Here is a 15,487-nt window from a genome sequence, read left to right on the forward strand (position 1 = left end):
TTGAAAGATAATTTTGCTACATATAAGATTCTTGATTGAGTTTTCCCTTCAACACCTTGAATATGCCATCCATTGCCTTTTGGCCTCCATTTTTTCTAATGAGAAAGTCAGCTGTTAATCTTGTTGCCCTTGGAACTAGTCATTTTTCTCTTACTGCTTTCAAATTTTTGTCTTTGGTTTTCAGCATTTTTTACTATTATGTCTGGGAGTGGATCTCTTTGCATTTATTCTGCTTGATATTTATTGAGCTTCTTGAGTGTGTGCTTTTTCATCAAACTTGAGAAATTTCTAGTCTTTTTTTTTTTCAAATATTTTTTCTGCTCTCCCCCTGCCCCTCTTCTTCTGGTACTCTCATTAAGCATATTTGGTGTGTTTAATGGAGTCCCATATTTCTCTGGGGCTCTGTTCATTTTTCTTCTTTTTTTTTGTTTTTCAGATAGCATGATCTCTACCTCAGGTTTACTGATTTTTCTTCTGCCATCTCCAACTACTGTTGAGCTGCTTCATTTTTTTTTTTTTTTTTTGTAGAGACGGAGTCTTGCTCTGTTGCCCAGGCTGCAGTGCAGTGGTGCAATTTTGGCTCACTGCAACCTCTGCCTCCCGGGTTCAAGCAATTCTCCTGCCTCAGCCTCCTGAGTAGCTGGGACTACAGGCGCACCCCACCACGCCTGGCTAATTTCTTTTGTATTTTAGGAGAGACGGGGTTTCACTGTGTCTGGTCTCAAACTCCTGAGCTCAGGCAATCCGCTCACCTCAGCCTCCCAAAGTGCTAAGATTACAGGCGTGAGCCACCACACCTGGCTAATTTTTTTTTTTTTTTTTTTTTTGTAGAGATGGGGTTTTACCATGTTGCCCAGGCTGGTATTAAACTTCTGAGTTAGAGCAATCTGCTCACCTCAGCCTCCCCAAGTGCTAAGATTACAGGCGTGAGCCACCACACCTGGCTAATTTTGTGTTTGTGTGTGTGTTTTTTTTTTTTGTAGAGATAGGGTTTTACCATGGTGCCCAGGCTGGTATTAAACTTCTGAGTTAAGGCAATCCGCTCACCTCAGCCTCCCAAAGTGCTGAGATTTCAGGCATGTGCTACTGTGCCTGGCCCTGTTTGCTCCTTTATTTCATTACTTGGCTGCACTAATTAAGTTTATATCTTCTTCAGTGTGAAGTCTCTGATTTCATTCCTTAAAAGGGGCAGGCTTAGGTATACACAGTCATCAGGATAACAGCAGTTTCAGCAGGTCTATCTTTGACTGCTTATTTTGCTAACTGCTTTTGTTGGTATCACACTCGGCTGTTAGCCTCCAATTTCCAGTTGATTTCTCTACTGTTTTTGACAATGCCCCAAGGCATGAATTGCTCCACAGTGTGATCCTATTAAATTTGGGCCCCTTTGCAGGGGTTATCTGATCTGACCCCAGGAGGGCCCTTTTTTTTTTTTTGAGACGAAGTTTTGCTCTTGTTGCCCAGGCTGGAGTGCAATGGTGCAATCTGGGCTCACTGCAACCTCCGCACCCTGGATACAAGTGATTCTCCTGCCTCAGCCTCCCGAGTAGCTGGCATTACAGGCATGTGCCACCATGCCCGGCTAATTTTGTGTTCTTAGTAGAGACGAGGTTTCTCCATGTTGGTCAGGCTGGTCTCGAACTCCCGACCTCAGGTGATCTGCCTTCCTTGGCTCCCCGAAGTGCTGGGATTACAGGTGTGAGCCACTGTGCTGGCCTGTGACCCCAGGAGGGCCCTTCTTAGCTGTCTCTTCCTCTGGTTCTTTCTGGTAAATTACTAGCCTACAATTTAGCTGTTCTTGTGGAGCTACTAACTTCCTCTTAATTGCTTACCACTAAATTCTCCATTGTTTTTGAGAGCATCCTTAGGGTTGAACTTTCCCACAGTGTTCCAGTTGTTTGGAAATAGCTTCAGAGCTCTCTATTCTTTTTTTTTTAAGACAGTCTCGCTCTGTTGCCCAAGCTGGAGTGCAGTGGCACCATCTCGGTTCACTGCAAGCTCCACCTTCCGGGTTCACGCCATTATCCTGCCTCAGCCTCCAGAGTAGCTGGGACTACAGGCACCCGCCACCATGCCTGGCTCATTTTTTTTTTTTTTTTTTGAGACGGAGTCTCGCTGTCACCCAGGCTGGAGTGCAGTGGCGGGATCTCGGCTCACTGCGGGCTCCGCCCCTGGGGTTCACGCCATTCTCCTGCCTCAGCCTCTCCGAGTAGCTGGGACTACAGGCACCCGCTACCTCGCCCGGCTAATTTTTTGTATTTTTAGTAGAGACAGGGTTTCACCGTGTTAGCCAGGATGGTCTCGATCTCCTGACCTCGTGATCTGCCCACCTCGGCCTCCCAAAGTGCTGGGATTACAGGTGTGAGCCACCGCGCCCGGCGCCTGGCTCATTTTTTGTATTTTTAGTAGAAATGGGGTTTGACGATGTTAGCCAGGATGGTCTTGATCTCCTGACCTTGTGATCCGCCCACCTCAGCCTCCCAAAGTGCTGGGATTACAGGCGTGAGCCACCACGCCCGGCCAGAGCTCTCTGTTCTTATAACCTGCATCTCCCTTGGGAAAATCTGAGTCATTGCTCTGGAGCTAGGAGTGAGGAAAGTGGCCTGCTTCTCTGAGTTACATGCCTGCTTTATGGGCTCAGTTGAGACAATAGCCTCTGGTGTTCTTGGCTTACTTCTGGCATGGAAAATCCATCTTGAATGAGGTATGGAGAGGGCGATCAAGGCCCTGTGTCTTGGCCTGCCATACCGATGGTAGAGCCTGCACCTAGAGTGGGAGTTGGGTGTAGGGAGTCCCTGACCTCTTGGCTGGACCCTCCTGGAATTTAGTCTCTGCAACACAAAGCTAGAGGGACGTGAGAATACTGGCAACCAGCCCCTCCCTGAAAGATACCATAGCCCTTGCTTGGGAGTTAAGGAGTACGATCTTCTGGATCATATCCAAGAAGATTGAGTGGAGCTTCAGAGTAGAGCTTCTATAGCACTGAGTTGGGACAGGGGTTTGCTTAGGGAGAAATGAGTTGTAGCCTAAATGCCATAGACTCAATGTTCTTACGGAGATTTAGTAAACTTTCCTTATCATTTCTTCATTTGCTATATTCCTTTAAGTCAATTGTCAGACTTCTTTAAATGGTTATTTAAAAAAATTTTTTTCTTGCCAATACACTCTGGCAGTCATTTTTCTATTAAATTATTGTTTGTATTCTACAGTTTTACCAAAAACTAAAACAATGAAGTTTATTTGTATCCCTTAGGATATTTTAAATATAAAATTTTTATAAACTCAAGACATAAAATGCTATGAATTTAAAGAGAACAAATAAAAATTCAACAACTTTTTAATTTAAAAAATATTTATCATTAAGAAAAATCTCAGTAGAATCCAGCTACATCCAAGTTTTAAAAAAGACATAGAATTATAAGAGAACATTACCTTGAGCAAATTTTTCTATTACTTTTAATAGTTTTGCTTATTTGCAAAGCACTGTTGTTGCTCTTCATATTTTTCTTTCATGTGAGTGACTGTACTTTAAAACACAAGACTATATAAAATCATAATGCCAAGCAACACCAGTTACCATCAGCTGGAAAATCTATTCTTTTTCTTTAAATACTATTCAGGGTGGACTATCTTTTTAAAATTCTGGAACACAAATGGATTTTAAAATATGTTGTTTACTATCAACTTTCTAAAAGCTATAGTGTTGGGTATGTGTACACATGTATACTTTTTTTTTTTTTTTTTTTGAGATGGAGTCTCGCTCTGTCGCCTAGCCTGGAATGCAGTGGCGTGATCTTGGCTCACTGCAACCTCCGCCTCCCAGGTTCAAGCGATTCTCCTGCCTCAGTCTCCTGAGCAGCTGGGACTACAGGCACGCGCCACCACGCCTGTCTAATTTTTGTATTTTTAGTAGAGAAGGAGTTTAACCGTATTGGCCAGACTGGTCTCAAACTCCTGACCTCAGGTGATCTGCCCACCTCTGCCTGCCAAAGTGCTGGGATTACAGATGTAGGCCACCGTGCCTGGCCACACATGTATTTTTTTTTTTAGCACTAAAAGATGATCAGGGAACATTAATGCAAGCTAAAAAGCCCGTATCATGTGAAACTTTCATTTGCCATCACCATTATTGTTATAATTCTAAGAAAGGGATCACATAAATTATAGTTGAAAGAAAAAAAATCCCCTCATGTACTTGGATTTCCAAGTACAAAGTTTTGCAACAACAGAATTATTTTTAGTACACTTGTATACAATTAGTAAACATTTAAATTAGTTCTTAAAAACTTAAAACTTCAATTGGAATGTGCTAATTCAAGCCAAGCAGCAATTCAAGTGACCTTTATATTTGCATTATAAGGCAGTATTAAAAGATTGAGACCGGCTGGGCGCGGTGGCTCATGCCTGTATTCCCAACACTTTGGGAGGCCGAGGCAGGCGGGTCACCTGAGGTCGGGAGTTCAAGACCAGCCTGGCCAGCACGAAGAAACCCCGTCTCTACTAAAAATAACAAAATTAGCTGGGCGTGGTGGCACATGCCTGTAATCCCAGCTACTCGGGAGGCTGAGGCAGGGGAATCCCCTGAACCCGGGAGGCAGATGTGGCAGTGAGCCCAGTTCGCGCCATTGCACTCCAGCCTGGGCAACAATAACGAGACTCCTTCTCCAAAAAAAATTGAGTCTTTGTCCCTGTTTCTGTCAGACTGTTTACTATGCCTGAACAGAACCTATTTTTACCTAAATGACCTTCTTTTCTTGGCAATGTTATAAACAATACAATAGCCAATTCAGAAATAAGTACCTGCACCTCAAACTTCTGTTTACTATGATAAATTATTTAAATGAAAGCAGTTGGTATACATGCTGCTTGCTCAGTTCTCTCCAAATGGGGATTTATGTCTGTTATGAAAAGAAAGTAGCTTGAGGTTAAATAATAATGCTAATATGCTAAGTAATTATGATTTCCATTTTTATAATCTAACCTGGATTCTTCATTCTGGGACACACACATAGAATTTGTCTTTTATGTAGAAGAGTACTTAGATTGAAGGTATATAGTTTTCTTTTCTTTTTTTTTTTTTTTTTTGAGATGGAGTTTCACTCCTGTCACCCAGGCTGGAATGCAATGGCGCTGCCCTCGCTCACTGCAACCTCTGACTCCCAGGTTCAAGCGATTCTCCTGCCTCAACCTCCCAAGTAGCTGGGATCACAGGCATGCACTGCCACCACACCTGACTAATTTTGTATTTTTAGTAGAGGCAGGGTTTCTCCATGTTGGTCAGGCTGGTCTTGAACTCCTGACCTCAGGTAATCCACCTGCCTTGGCCTCCCAAAGTGCTGGGATTATAGGCATAAGTCACTGCGCCCAGCCAAAGGTATATACTTTTCAAAATATTTAGGAATAAATCTAAATATTCCTGAGTACTTCCAGGAATTGCTAGAAAGATGACATATAAAACTAAACTTCTTGAATACTTTGTAGCTTCTTTATGAGTTCCATGAATAATCTGTAAAAGCCTTCTAATTGATCAGCATGAGTTCTAAATGATGTTATCAGACTATGTAACTTCAAGTACTCTTTTTTTTTTTTTTTTTTTTGAGATGGGGTCTCACTTTATTGCCCAGGCTGGAGTGTAGTGGTGCAATCTCAGCTCACTGCAACCTCCACCTTCCAGGTTCAGGCAATTCTCCTGCCTCAGCCTCCCAAGTAGCTGGGACTACAGGCACTGGCCACCATGCCCAGCTAGTTTTTGTATTTTTAGTAGAGACGGGGTTTCACCATATTGGCCCGGCTGGTCTCAAACTCCTGACCTTGTGATCCATCCACCTCGGCCTCCCAAAGTACTGGGATTACAGGCGTGAGCCATGGCGCCTGGCCCAACTTCAAGTAATCTTCTAATCATTATTTCTATTTTTGAGATACTGGTTCATACAACATCAAATATCCACGAATCACAGTGCTATCCACTGGCAGCATGGCAGCGAACGACAATGAAAACCAGTTCTACAAAAGATACTTTGAATGCCATTATTTCACACCTTTAATACTGTCTTAAAGGGTCTATTACTCTTCACCTATCTTAGTGTACTTTGAAATATAAAAGTAATAATTATCATTGGAACAGTTATTCTAAATCTAAAAAGATAACTCCCATAGCAATATTTGTTTACTCAGAACATATTTTCATTTCCAATATATGTAAAATTTCTCACAAAGTCAGAACAGAACTCAGTTTGAACAGAAACCTCAGTGTTTCAATCTCCACATTCAGTAGAATAAACACTACATAGTAGGTTGTTCTGAATATAAATCACGCATTTAAGTAAATAGGATATAATTTCTAACTTGTGTTAAAAGTGAAGAAATAATTTTTTACGTGAAGCTTTGTCCCAACTCAGTCAAGTGCAAGATTATCATATGATACAAATCAAACTCTACTAACACAGCACATTTGTCAGAGACTTGAAGGCAGATACATAACTACAGCTGGGGAACTGGATGTCCTTCAGCTAGGGTGTAATGAAAGAAAAAAGCATATCATAGATCAGGCCCCAGTTTTAATTACTTCATTGATGACAATACCTTACTTTATTTATTGAAGAATGTTTCTTCCACTGAAAATACACTTCTAATTTTATAATGCTAGACAGTAGGAGAAAAAATAGGAGCCCACGTAAAAAAAAAAAAAATCCACTCTTTATCTAAAGTTATTGATCAGATATGCAATGACTCTTTTCTGCTGTGAAGACAATCAAATCTTTTTTCTTAAGTACTGACTTGCCAATTTATCTTTGATAACTGATTCAGAAAGATAAATGAACCTTGTAACTTTATATATGAGAATATGTACATATATATATATTCTGAGAAGTTATGTCCCATGATCTGACCCATACTTCTGATTTAAAATATAACTAAATTCTCTCAATAAAACAGTACTAATTTTAAGTTTTAAACTGAAATCACCCTTTTACCACACTGTTCTCATTCTCTTTAGTTTTTATTTTTACATTATTTCTATAAATACTAAAAAAAAAACCCCAAAATCCCCAATCTTGAAACCAACTTACATTAGAGGTCTGAGGTTAGTTTATAACTTTTAAAATATTTTGTTAAAATGTAAAAAACCTGAAATTACAAACAAAAAAATTTATAATTTTACAGTATATATCGAATTTTTTTTAAAAAAATATTCTGAACTGTTTTTATATAAGTAATCAAGTGTTATTTTTTTAAATGAAACTCCTTTATAGGCTAGAGGAGGATATGTGGTATTGCCCCATTAGAAATCAATACACATTTCATTTTTTTATGCTGGTACTTCAACTATTTCAAAGTAGTCATTTGGTAGAATCACATAACCTCTTTCTGATATGTCGTCTTTCTCTTTCTGGAAGTGAACAACCTCCTTTAATTTTTCAAGCTGCCGTTCTTGCCTTCTGCATCGCTGCTGTGCGGTCTTGAGCTTCTTTCTGAGTTTTTCAACTTGTTGTTCTAGCTGATGAATCCTTTTCCGCTGGTGCATTGTATCCTCCACAGTATAGTTGTGGTCACAGAAAACTGAGAGATTAACAGGGGTCTGAAGAGGCGGCATTAGTAATCCAATAGCAGCATCAACCTGGGAAACAGGAGGCGGTAAAGGAGGTGGGGGAAGCTGTTCCTGTGGCTCCAGAAGATCTTCTTTCTAAAACAAAAATACAAAGTATGTTTGAATTTAGTAACTAAAAACAGTTTAAAAGAATCTGTGGACTGACCAGGCGCAGTGGCTCAGGCCTGTAATCCTAGTACTTTGTGAGGAAGAGGTGGGTGGATCACCTGAGGTCAGGAGTTTGAGACCAGCCTGGCCAACATGGTGAAACCCTGTCTCTACTAAAAATACAAAAATTAGCTGGGTGTAGTGGTGCACGCCTATAATCCCAGCTACTCGGGAGGCTGAGGCAAGAGAATCTCTTGAAACCGGGAGGCGGAGGTTGCAGAGAGCCAAGATCATGTTGCTGCACTCCAGCCTGGCGACAGAGAGAGACTTTGTCTCCGATAAATAAATAAATAATAAAAGAATCTGTGGAATTTAAGAAATATTGACTTTTTTGGGGAATCAGTGGTATAGAAACATTCCAAAATGAGAAAATAGTTTCAGTTTGAATAAACTTTTCTACCTGAAGTAGAGGGACGGTGCAAGAAAGAGACAAAATGAAGAATCAGTTCTAATTAAATATTAAGCACTGAGGAGAAAAAAATGCTTTGAAACTAAACTGTCACTGATAAAGAAAACCCAAAACTTATCAATATATAACTGGCAGTACAGAGTGATTTTTAACTAAGTTACAAAGCTAAGTTTCTTAGTGTGATGATATTTATCTTTAATAAACTGCATTTTGTGTTTTCAGAAGTGTATCACTGTTAACTATAAGGTTCCAGGCACATTTATTCTTTTAACACTAACTGAGGCCGGGCGCGGTGGCTCACGCTTGTAATCCCAGCACTTTGGGAGGCCGAGGCGGGCGGATCACGAGGTCAGGAGATTGAGACCACGGTGAAACCCCGTCTCCACTAAAAAATACAAAAAAAAAATTAGCCGGGCGTGGTGGCGGGCGCCTGTAGTCCCAGCTACTCAGAGAGGCTGATGCAGGAGAATGGCATGAACCCAGGAGGCGGAGCTTGCAGTGAGCTGAGATTGCGCCACTGCACTCCAGCCTGGGCAACAGAGCGAGACTCCATCTCAAAAAAAAAAAAAAAAACACTAACTGAACTTTCCACATTTTAATCAATGAACACATCAGTTTGATAAACAGAAAGCAACCCAATATTTTAAAACGGGTATTACCTTGTCATGTGGCTCAGTACAAAGAAATATTGTGGGCACAGCGTTCTCTTTCAGTAACTTGTTGTTGCACTCTCTCTTAAAGCAGTCTGGAGTAAAGTGCTCTGAACAAATACTGCTATACTTGGTGGGTTTAAAGTTTTTTCTTCTGACAGCTGCCTCCCATTCTTTACAAAGACTGGGTCGAGTAAGAGGAAACCTAAGAAGAAGGCATAATTCAATTATCTGTCCTGATTTTTTTAAATAAATAAAAGTACCCAAACTTTCCAGCTTAGGAAAGATCTTACACTGGTATTAAAGATGTTACAATTGTATTATTGTATTGGATTAAAATTAGCTCTAGTTATCTATTTATCTCATTAATTTAAAAAAAATTTTTTTTGAGACGCCATCTTGCTCTGTTGTTAGGCTGGAGTGCAGTGGCGTGAGCTCAGCTCACTGCGCCTCCGCCTCCTGGGTTCAAGCGATTCTCCTGCCTCAGCCTCCCCAGTAGCTGGGACTCAGGCGTGCGCCACCACGCCCAGCTAAGTTTTGTACTTTTAGTAGAGATGGGCTTTCACCATGTTGGCCAGGATGGATTCGATTTCTTGACCTAGTGATCCGTCCGCCTTGGCCTCCCAAAGTGCTTGAATTACAGGTGTGAGCCACTGCGCCTGGCCCTCATTTATTAACGTTTAACTTTTTTATACTGAATTCACCAAAAGATTCAAGTAAAATACATACTATAGAGTAAATGTGCCCGCGGCTCATGCCTGTAATCCCAGCACTTGGGAGGCCACTGTCCGAGGGACTACTTAAGTCCAAGAGTTCGAGACTAGCCTGGGCAACACAGCAAAACCCTGTCTCTACAAAAAAACACAAAAATTAGCCGGGCATGGTGGTATGTGCCCAGGTACTCGAGAGGCTGAGGCTGAGGTAGAAGGATGGCTCGAGCCTGGGAGGTCGAGGCTGCAGTTAGCTGAGATCGTTCCACTGCACTCCAGCCTGGGTGACAGAGCCATACCCTGTCTCAAAAAGAAAAAAATAACCTGTATTCATATTTTTTACCAGTAATTTTCTGTGTGCTGCACAGAGAGACAAAGATTGCACATTTGTATCTATGTACTGGGAAGAAGGGGCTTCTAGTTCTCTTAGCATCAGTCTGACAAATATGAATAGGCTAAATTTGAATTAAAGGCAGATAATAACCAAAGAAAAGTATTTTCTAATCAACTGGGATGTCCATTAGGCCCAGGTAAACGGGGATAGTGAGAGTTTACATTTATTGTGGTAATTTTACTCTTCCAAGTTAAGGATTTGGTAAACTGAAGGGATTAGAAAAAAAAACAAAGGGAAGGGAGTTTCGAATTTATGTTTCACAGTTTCTCTTCCATGTACGATATGCTAGAGTCTGACTCTGCTAGTAAGAGATCTTTATGACAGTCTCTTTTCTTTGTACAACATAGCACTCTCTGCTGCCACTATGTAGAGGGTGGGAGAAGTGGTACTCCTAGAAAATCTCAGCTGGGACTGGGCGTGGCCCGTAATCAGGCCTGTAATCTCAGCACTTTGGGGGGCTGAGGAGGGCGGATCATGCTGGCCAACATGGTGAAACTCCGTCTCTACTAAAAATACAAAAATTAGCTGGGTGTGGTGGTGCACACCTGTAGTCCCAGCTACTCGGGAGGCTGAGGCAGGAGAATCGCTTGAACTCGGGAGGCAGAGGTTGCAGTGAGCCGAGATTGTGCCACTGCACTCTAGCCTGGTGACACAGCAAGACTCCATCTCAAAAAAAAAAAAAAAAAAAAAAATAGAAAGAAAATCTCAGCTGGAATGGCTGAGTATAAGTATAAACCAGGGTAGCATATGCTGGTAAAATTCAGTACCTATGGCCTCCTGGCTCTGTAAGTATCAACTATGATAGCATTTGCTGGTAAAATTCAGTACCTAGGGCCTCCTGGCTCAAGGACGACTAATTTACAGCTGTTTGTGAGATTCTGTTAAGATCTTTCCCATCTACTCTCCCTAAACCTGCTATTTTAGATAACGGATAAGATGCAGGTTAGCCCTTCTTTTGATTCAATCCATATCTGTTTAACATCTAGCAGAAACAGTTATATCTTTTTTTTTTTTTTTTTTTTGAGATGGAGTCTCGCTCTGTTACCCAAGCTGGAGTGCAGGGCAAGATCTCAGCTCACTGCAACCTCCATATCCCAGGTTCAAGCGATTCCCCTACCTCAGCCTCCCAAGTAGCTAGGATTACAGGCATACGCCTGTATTTTGTATTTTTAGTAGAGACGGGATTTTGCCATGTTGGCCAGGCTGGTCTCGAACTCCTGACATCAGGTGATCCGCCCACCTCGGCCTCTCCAAGTGCTGGGAATTACAGGCATGAGCCACCGTGCCTCGCCAAAAACAGTGATTTCCGACGTGTGAATACCCTCCTTAAACTAGTTTCCAGTGCCAATGAAACATTTTCCATAATTTTAGATTCCTTCTGCCAAGCTATCAGAAATGTGGGTGGGGAGCTGCCCATGTAATCCTGTTACCATCACCTGACCTTTCCCTACATTTAGAAAGAACATGTTTACAGCAATTCCAATTAAATCAAGAGATAATATTAGGATATCCTGAACTGAATCCTCCAAGTGTTCTATCCCCTTCTCCAAGGGGTAACATCATTACTCTGGAGACCTCTCTATGTTCTACATACTCTTATTTCTATAGGGTCCACCTCACATGATATCAAACATACTTAAAAAATGCATGGACACTCCCCTAGTAAACACAGATGGCTCCACAGCAAAAAAATAAATTAATTAACTGAAAAGTTATTTAACATTTTGCTTTTGTAATTATTTACCTAATTATAAAAGATAATTAGCTAATTACCTATGGCTAATCTGTATAGTTTACCCCTGGATCTGATTTCTTAGCTATCATCTGTGTATAGTCGTCAGGAATTCTCGCAAAGAAAACTTAACATAAATGTAATTAAAATTTGTAAACAAATTCAGCTGAATGAAAATGTTATGTCACTTTACAAGCGTTTATCATAAGTAATTGCAACTCTGCACTTTTTTCCTATTTTCAAGAGAATATTTTTGATCCTATCACTCTTAACTGTGCTACCTACTGGATAAGACAGCTCTGAAAGCTGTGGGGCAGTTTCTTTCGAAAGAGCTTCCTCTATGCACAGGTAATGCCATAATAAATAAAGATCCGTGTGAGTTATTTTATTGTGATCCACGTTGTAACTGTCCATATTATCATTATTGTGTGTTGAAAAAGTAACGATTTATCTTGGCAGTATCTGAAACTTTCTCCAAAACTCAGGGTCCTTAAAGCTTAGTTCCTAGAGATTGGGGGCAAAAATTCTCCCTGATTTCCCAGCCAAAAAACCCTTAACTAATACGATGCTGGCCTCCCATCCACGGCAAGGGCGAAAAGTAGTGATTCCTTCGTTTAAAGGCCTTTGTTTCTATTTTAAATTTATCCCTAAGACCATACTAAAATGCTCTGTGACCCTGGTGGTGGCAAAACCCGCGCCACCCTAGGCATCGCCCGCGGGCTCCGAACGCGTCAACCGAGGCCGCGAGCGAAGCCTGTAACCAGGGCCTGTTCCAGGAGCGCGAGAAACGGCTGCCGCGGCGACGCGCGCCGAGAACGCGCGATCGGGCGGCGGTTCCCAGCGGGACGCGGTGGGAAACGCCCGGCGCAGCCGTCCCCAGACCCCAACCGCCCCTCGCGCGGACACGCGCCTGGCTCCGCCCCCGGCCCCGCCGGCCGCGCGCCCCCACCCCGGCTGAGACCGGCCCCGCGAGGCGCGCAGGGTCCTCACTTGTGGAAAGAAACGGGCTTGTCCTTGTCGTAGCGGTTCTTGCAGCCGTAGGCGGAGCAGGACTGCACCATCCTTCCGGTCCTCAGGCACTTCACTTCTGCCGCCGCGGAAGGCAGGGGAAGCTGTTCTCAGTGTCGCTGCGCTCCGTTGGACACCCTCGCTTCTTTTGTAGCTTTGGCCAACAGTTACAGTGATGGTGGCCTCCTTCGGGGGTGACTAGTGTGCCCGTTTTGTTGTTTGCATTAGCAGAAAGACCACGGCCATCACCCGTCTCCCATCTCCAAGATGGCGGAGGCAGCTTCAACCTCACCTCTCGCGAGGTGTGCGTCCCACTGTCTCTGATTAGCCCCGAGGTCAGAGGTAACGTTTCCTGGGAAGCTAACTATTGGCTGAGGCCAGGTGTTTCCGGCGGTGGCTTCAGATTTGCGGAAGTGGGCGGAGCCCTGAGCTTCCGGCAGGCAAGAAGGAACTGCTTGTGGGGGAGGAGGCGCGGCGGGAGGCCGGATTCCTGGGGCATCCTCCAGCCCCGGGCTGTTCTCGTGGGTAATTGATGCGGAGCTTTTCTGGGGCGGCTTACAGTAGAGAACAACTAGGGCCTCTTGGAGAACAGGTGTAAAGCCGAGGTCGTTGTCTCATTGCGCCCATTTCTTTAAAAGGGCGGACACAGATGGTGTATGATTAATAAAATTGTGGAACCTTTTCCCAGAATGCTGATCTGTATCCCATTATCTGTGTCTTCAGGTATCACAAGTCTCTGTGAGAGCCAACGTGACAGATTTTTAGCAATGAAAAAAGACACACTCGCCAAATCATCTCAATTGCCAACGCAGAAGCATTATATATATGTATATATGTATGTATATATACGTGTATGTATATATGTATGTATATATACGTGTATGTATATATGTATGTATATATACGTGTATATATATATATATATATGTAATTTTTTAAATAAATAGAGGCGTTGTCTACCCACGTTGCCCAGGTCAGTCTGGAACTCGAGCTCAAGGGATCCTCCCATCTCGACCTCCCAATGGGTTGGGATTACAGGAGTTGAGCCACCAGGCTCTCCCTCCCCAGAAGCTTTTCTGAAAGGCTGTCCATTGCTGTGATTTCCATGTGCTGTGTTGCAAATATCGAGCTGCTGCAGCAATTTTGACACCTGAGAGAGAATCTGTCAGAGGGGTTCAAACTAGAGCGACTCTGTGATGAGTGAGGGCTAGGAAAATGAGGCTGGGACTTCCTGGGCTGCATTCCCGGAAAGTTAGGTATTCCTAGCCTCTAGATGTATATACCATTAAGGCAACAGATTGATAGTGTTTACTACACAGACCCAGACTTCGAAGTGTCCAGATATCCCGATATTTTGAGAACAGAAGCATTCCTAATTTTGCTTTAAAGAGAATAATATTGGGCTGGGCACAGTGCCTCACGCCTGTAATCCCAGCACTTTGGAAGGCCGAGGCGGGCGGATCACTTGAGGTCAGGAGTTCAAGACTAGCCTGGCCAACATGGTGAAACCCGTCTCTACTAAAAATACAAAAATTAACTTAACCGGGTGTGGTGGCACATGCCTCAAATTTCAGCTACTCTGGAGGCTGAGGTAGGATAATCGCTTGAATCCGGGAGGCGGAGGTTGCAGTGAGCTGTGCTTGCACCACTGCACTCCAGCCCGGGCGACAGAGTAAGACTCTGTCTCATAAATAAAGATAATATCGATTCTTACATAATATAGTAATTAATCCTTTATCACAAACTCTTGTGACAAAGCACATCTCCCCATAATCTTTTTTTATCCTATATATAAACCAAGTGTTGTACTTAGGGTGGACGCGTTCCTCCTCTTACTTTTGGGAATGCCCTACTCTGTCTATGGAGTAGCTATACTTTCACCACTTTACGTTCTTAATAAACTTGCTTTTGCTTTGTACTGTGGACTCGCCCTGAATTCTGCCTTGCGTGAGATCCAAGAACCCTGTCTTGGGGTCTGGATTGGGACCCCTTTCCTGTAACAGTTTTACTTCATTCCCTGCCCCTTTTCTTTATATAGATCTGAGCCAGGCAGACCTGGAGAGCGGACTGTTGAGTAATCCCTTGACCGTTATTCTCTACCTTTCCTGCCCCTTTAAATGTTGGTGTTTTCCCAGGGTTCCATCCTCTGCCTTTCTGTAACTCCTAAACACCCTGTTCCTTAAACTGAACTAAATGCCATAATTCTCTCATCTTTTGTTTCCTTTGTATATCCGTTCTGCCTTTGGGATTATCATCTGTGAATTATCATCTGTGAATTATCTATTCAACAATTGTCTAAACCAGAAATCTTGGAGTCATCTTGGATTTTTTTTGTCACCCATAAAACCCTTTGATGACCAGGTTAATTCTGTAGACTAAATAAATAAATGCCTCTTAAATCCATCCCTCTGCATGTCTCCTCACTGTTTTTTGTTTTGTTTTTTTTTTTTTTTGAGAGGGAGTCTCACTCTGTCACTCAGGCTGGAGTGCAATGGCGCAATCTCAGTTCACTGCAACCTCTGCCCCCCGGGTTCAAGCGATTCTCCCACCTCAGCCTCCTGAGGAGCTGGGATTACAGGCACCCGCCACCATGCCCGGCCAATTTTTGTATTTTTGTAGAGACGGGGTTTCACCATGTTGGCCAGGCTGGACTCGAACTTCTGACCTCAGGTGGTACGCCTGCCTCGGCCTCCTAAAGTGTTGGGATTACAGGTGTGAGCCACCGTGCCCAACCCTCACTGTTCTTTAATTATTTTTATTATTATGTTTAATAGAGATGAGGTCTCACTGTGTTGCCCAGGCTGGTCTCAAAATCCTGGGCTTAAGCT

General features: G+C 42.9%; 1 protein-coding gene across 2 annotated transcripts; it reads right to left on the bottom strand.

Moving 5' to 3' along the window:
* Positions 1 to 5,057: 5,057 nt before the first annotated feature.
* THAP1 (THAP domain containing 1) lies at positions 5,058 to 12,987 on the bottom strand. Of its 2 annotated transcripts, XM_032144071.2 has the most exons (3): positions 12,642 to 12,982; positions 8,825 to 9,020; positions 5,058 to 7,684 (listed from the first exon to the last, which is right to left on the bottom strand). In XM_032144071.2, exons 1-3 carry the CDS (start codon positions 12,710 to 12,712, stop codon positions 7,310 to 7,312), a joined length of 642 nt encoding a protein of 213 aa, XP_031999962.1. In that variant the 5' UTR covers positions 12,713 to 12,982; the 3' UTR covers positions 5,058 to 7,309. The 2 variants fall into 2 exon arrangements, with proteins under 2 accessions (XP_031999962.1, XP_031999963.1); XM_032144072.2 differs by lacking the exon at positions 8,825 to 9,020 and having other exon boundaries at positions 12,642 to 12,987.
* Between the last annotated feature and the right edge of the window lie 2,500 nt (positions 12,988 to 15,487).

This window comes from Hylobates moloch, unplaced genomic scaffold, assembly GCF_009828535.3.
Source record: "Hylobates moloch isolate HMO894 unplaced genomic scaffold, HMol_V3 SCAFFOLD_22, whole genome shotgun sequence".
Classification (NCBI taxonomy): domain Eukaryota; kingdom Metazoa; phylum Chordata; class Mammalia; order Primates; family Hylobatidae; genus Hylobates; species Hylobates moloch.

Bases quoted from the DNA above. Each gene is read 5' to 3' on its own strand.
- THAP1 (XM_032144071.2), bottom strand. From the start codon at position 12,712: ATGGTGCAGTCCTGCTCCGCCTACGGCTGCAAGAACCGCTACGACAAG. The intron at 9,021-12,641 runs GTGAGGACCCTG...CCTTCTTCTTAG, and splicing joins AAGCCCGTTTCTTTCCACAA to GTTTCCTCTTACTCGACCCA. The intron at 7,685-8,824 runs GTAATACCCGTT...TTTTTGTTTTAG, and splicing joins GTACTGAGCCACATGACAAG to AAAGAAGATCTTCTGGAGCC.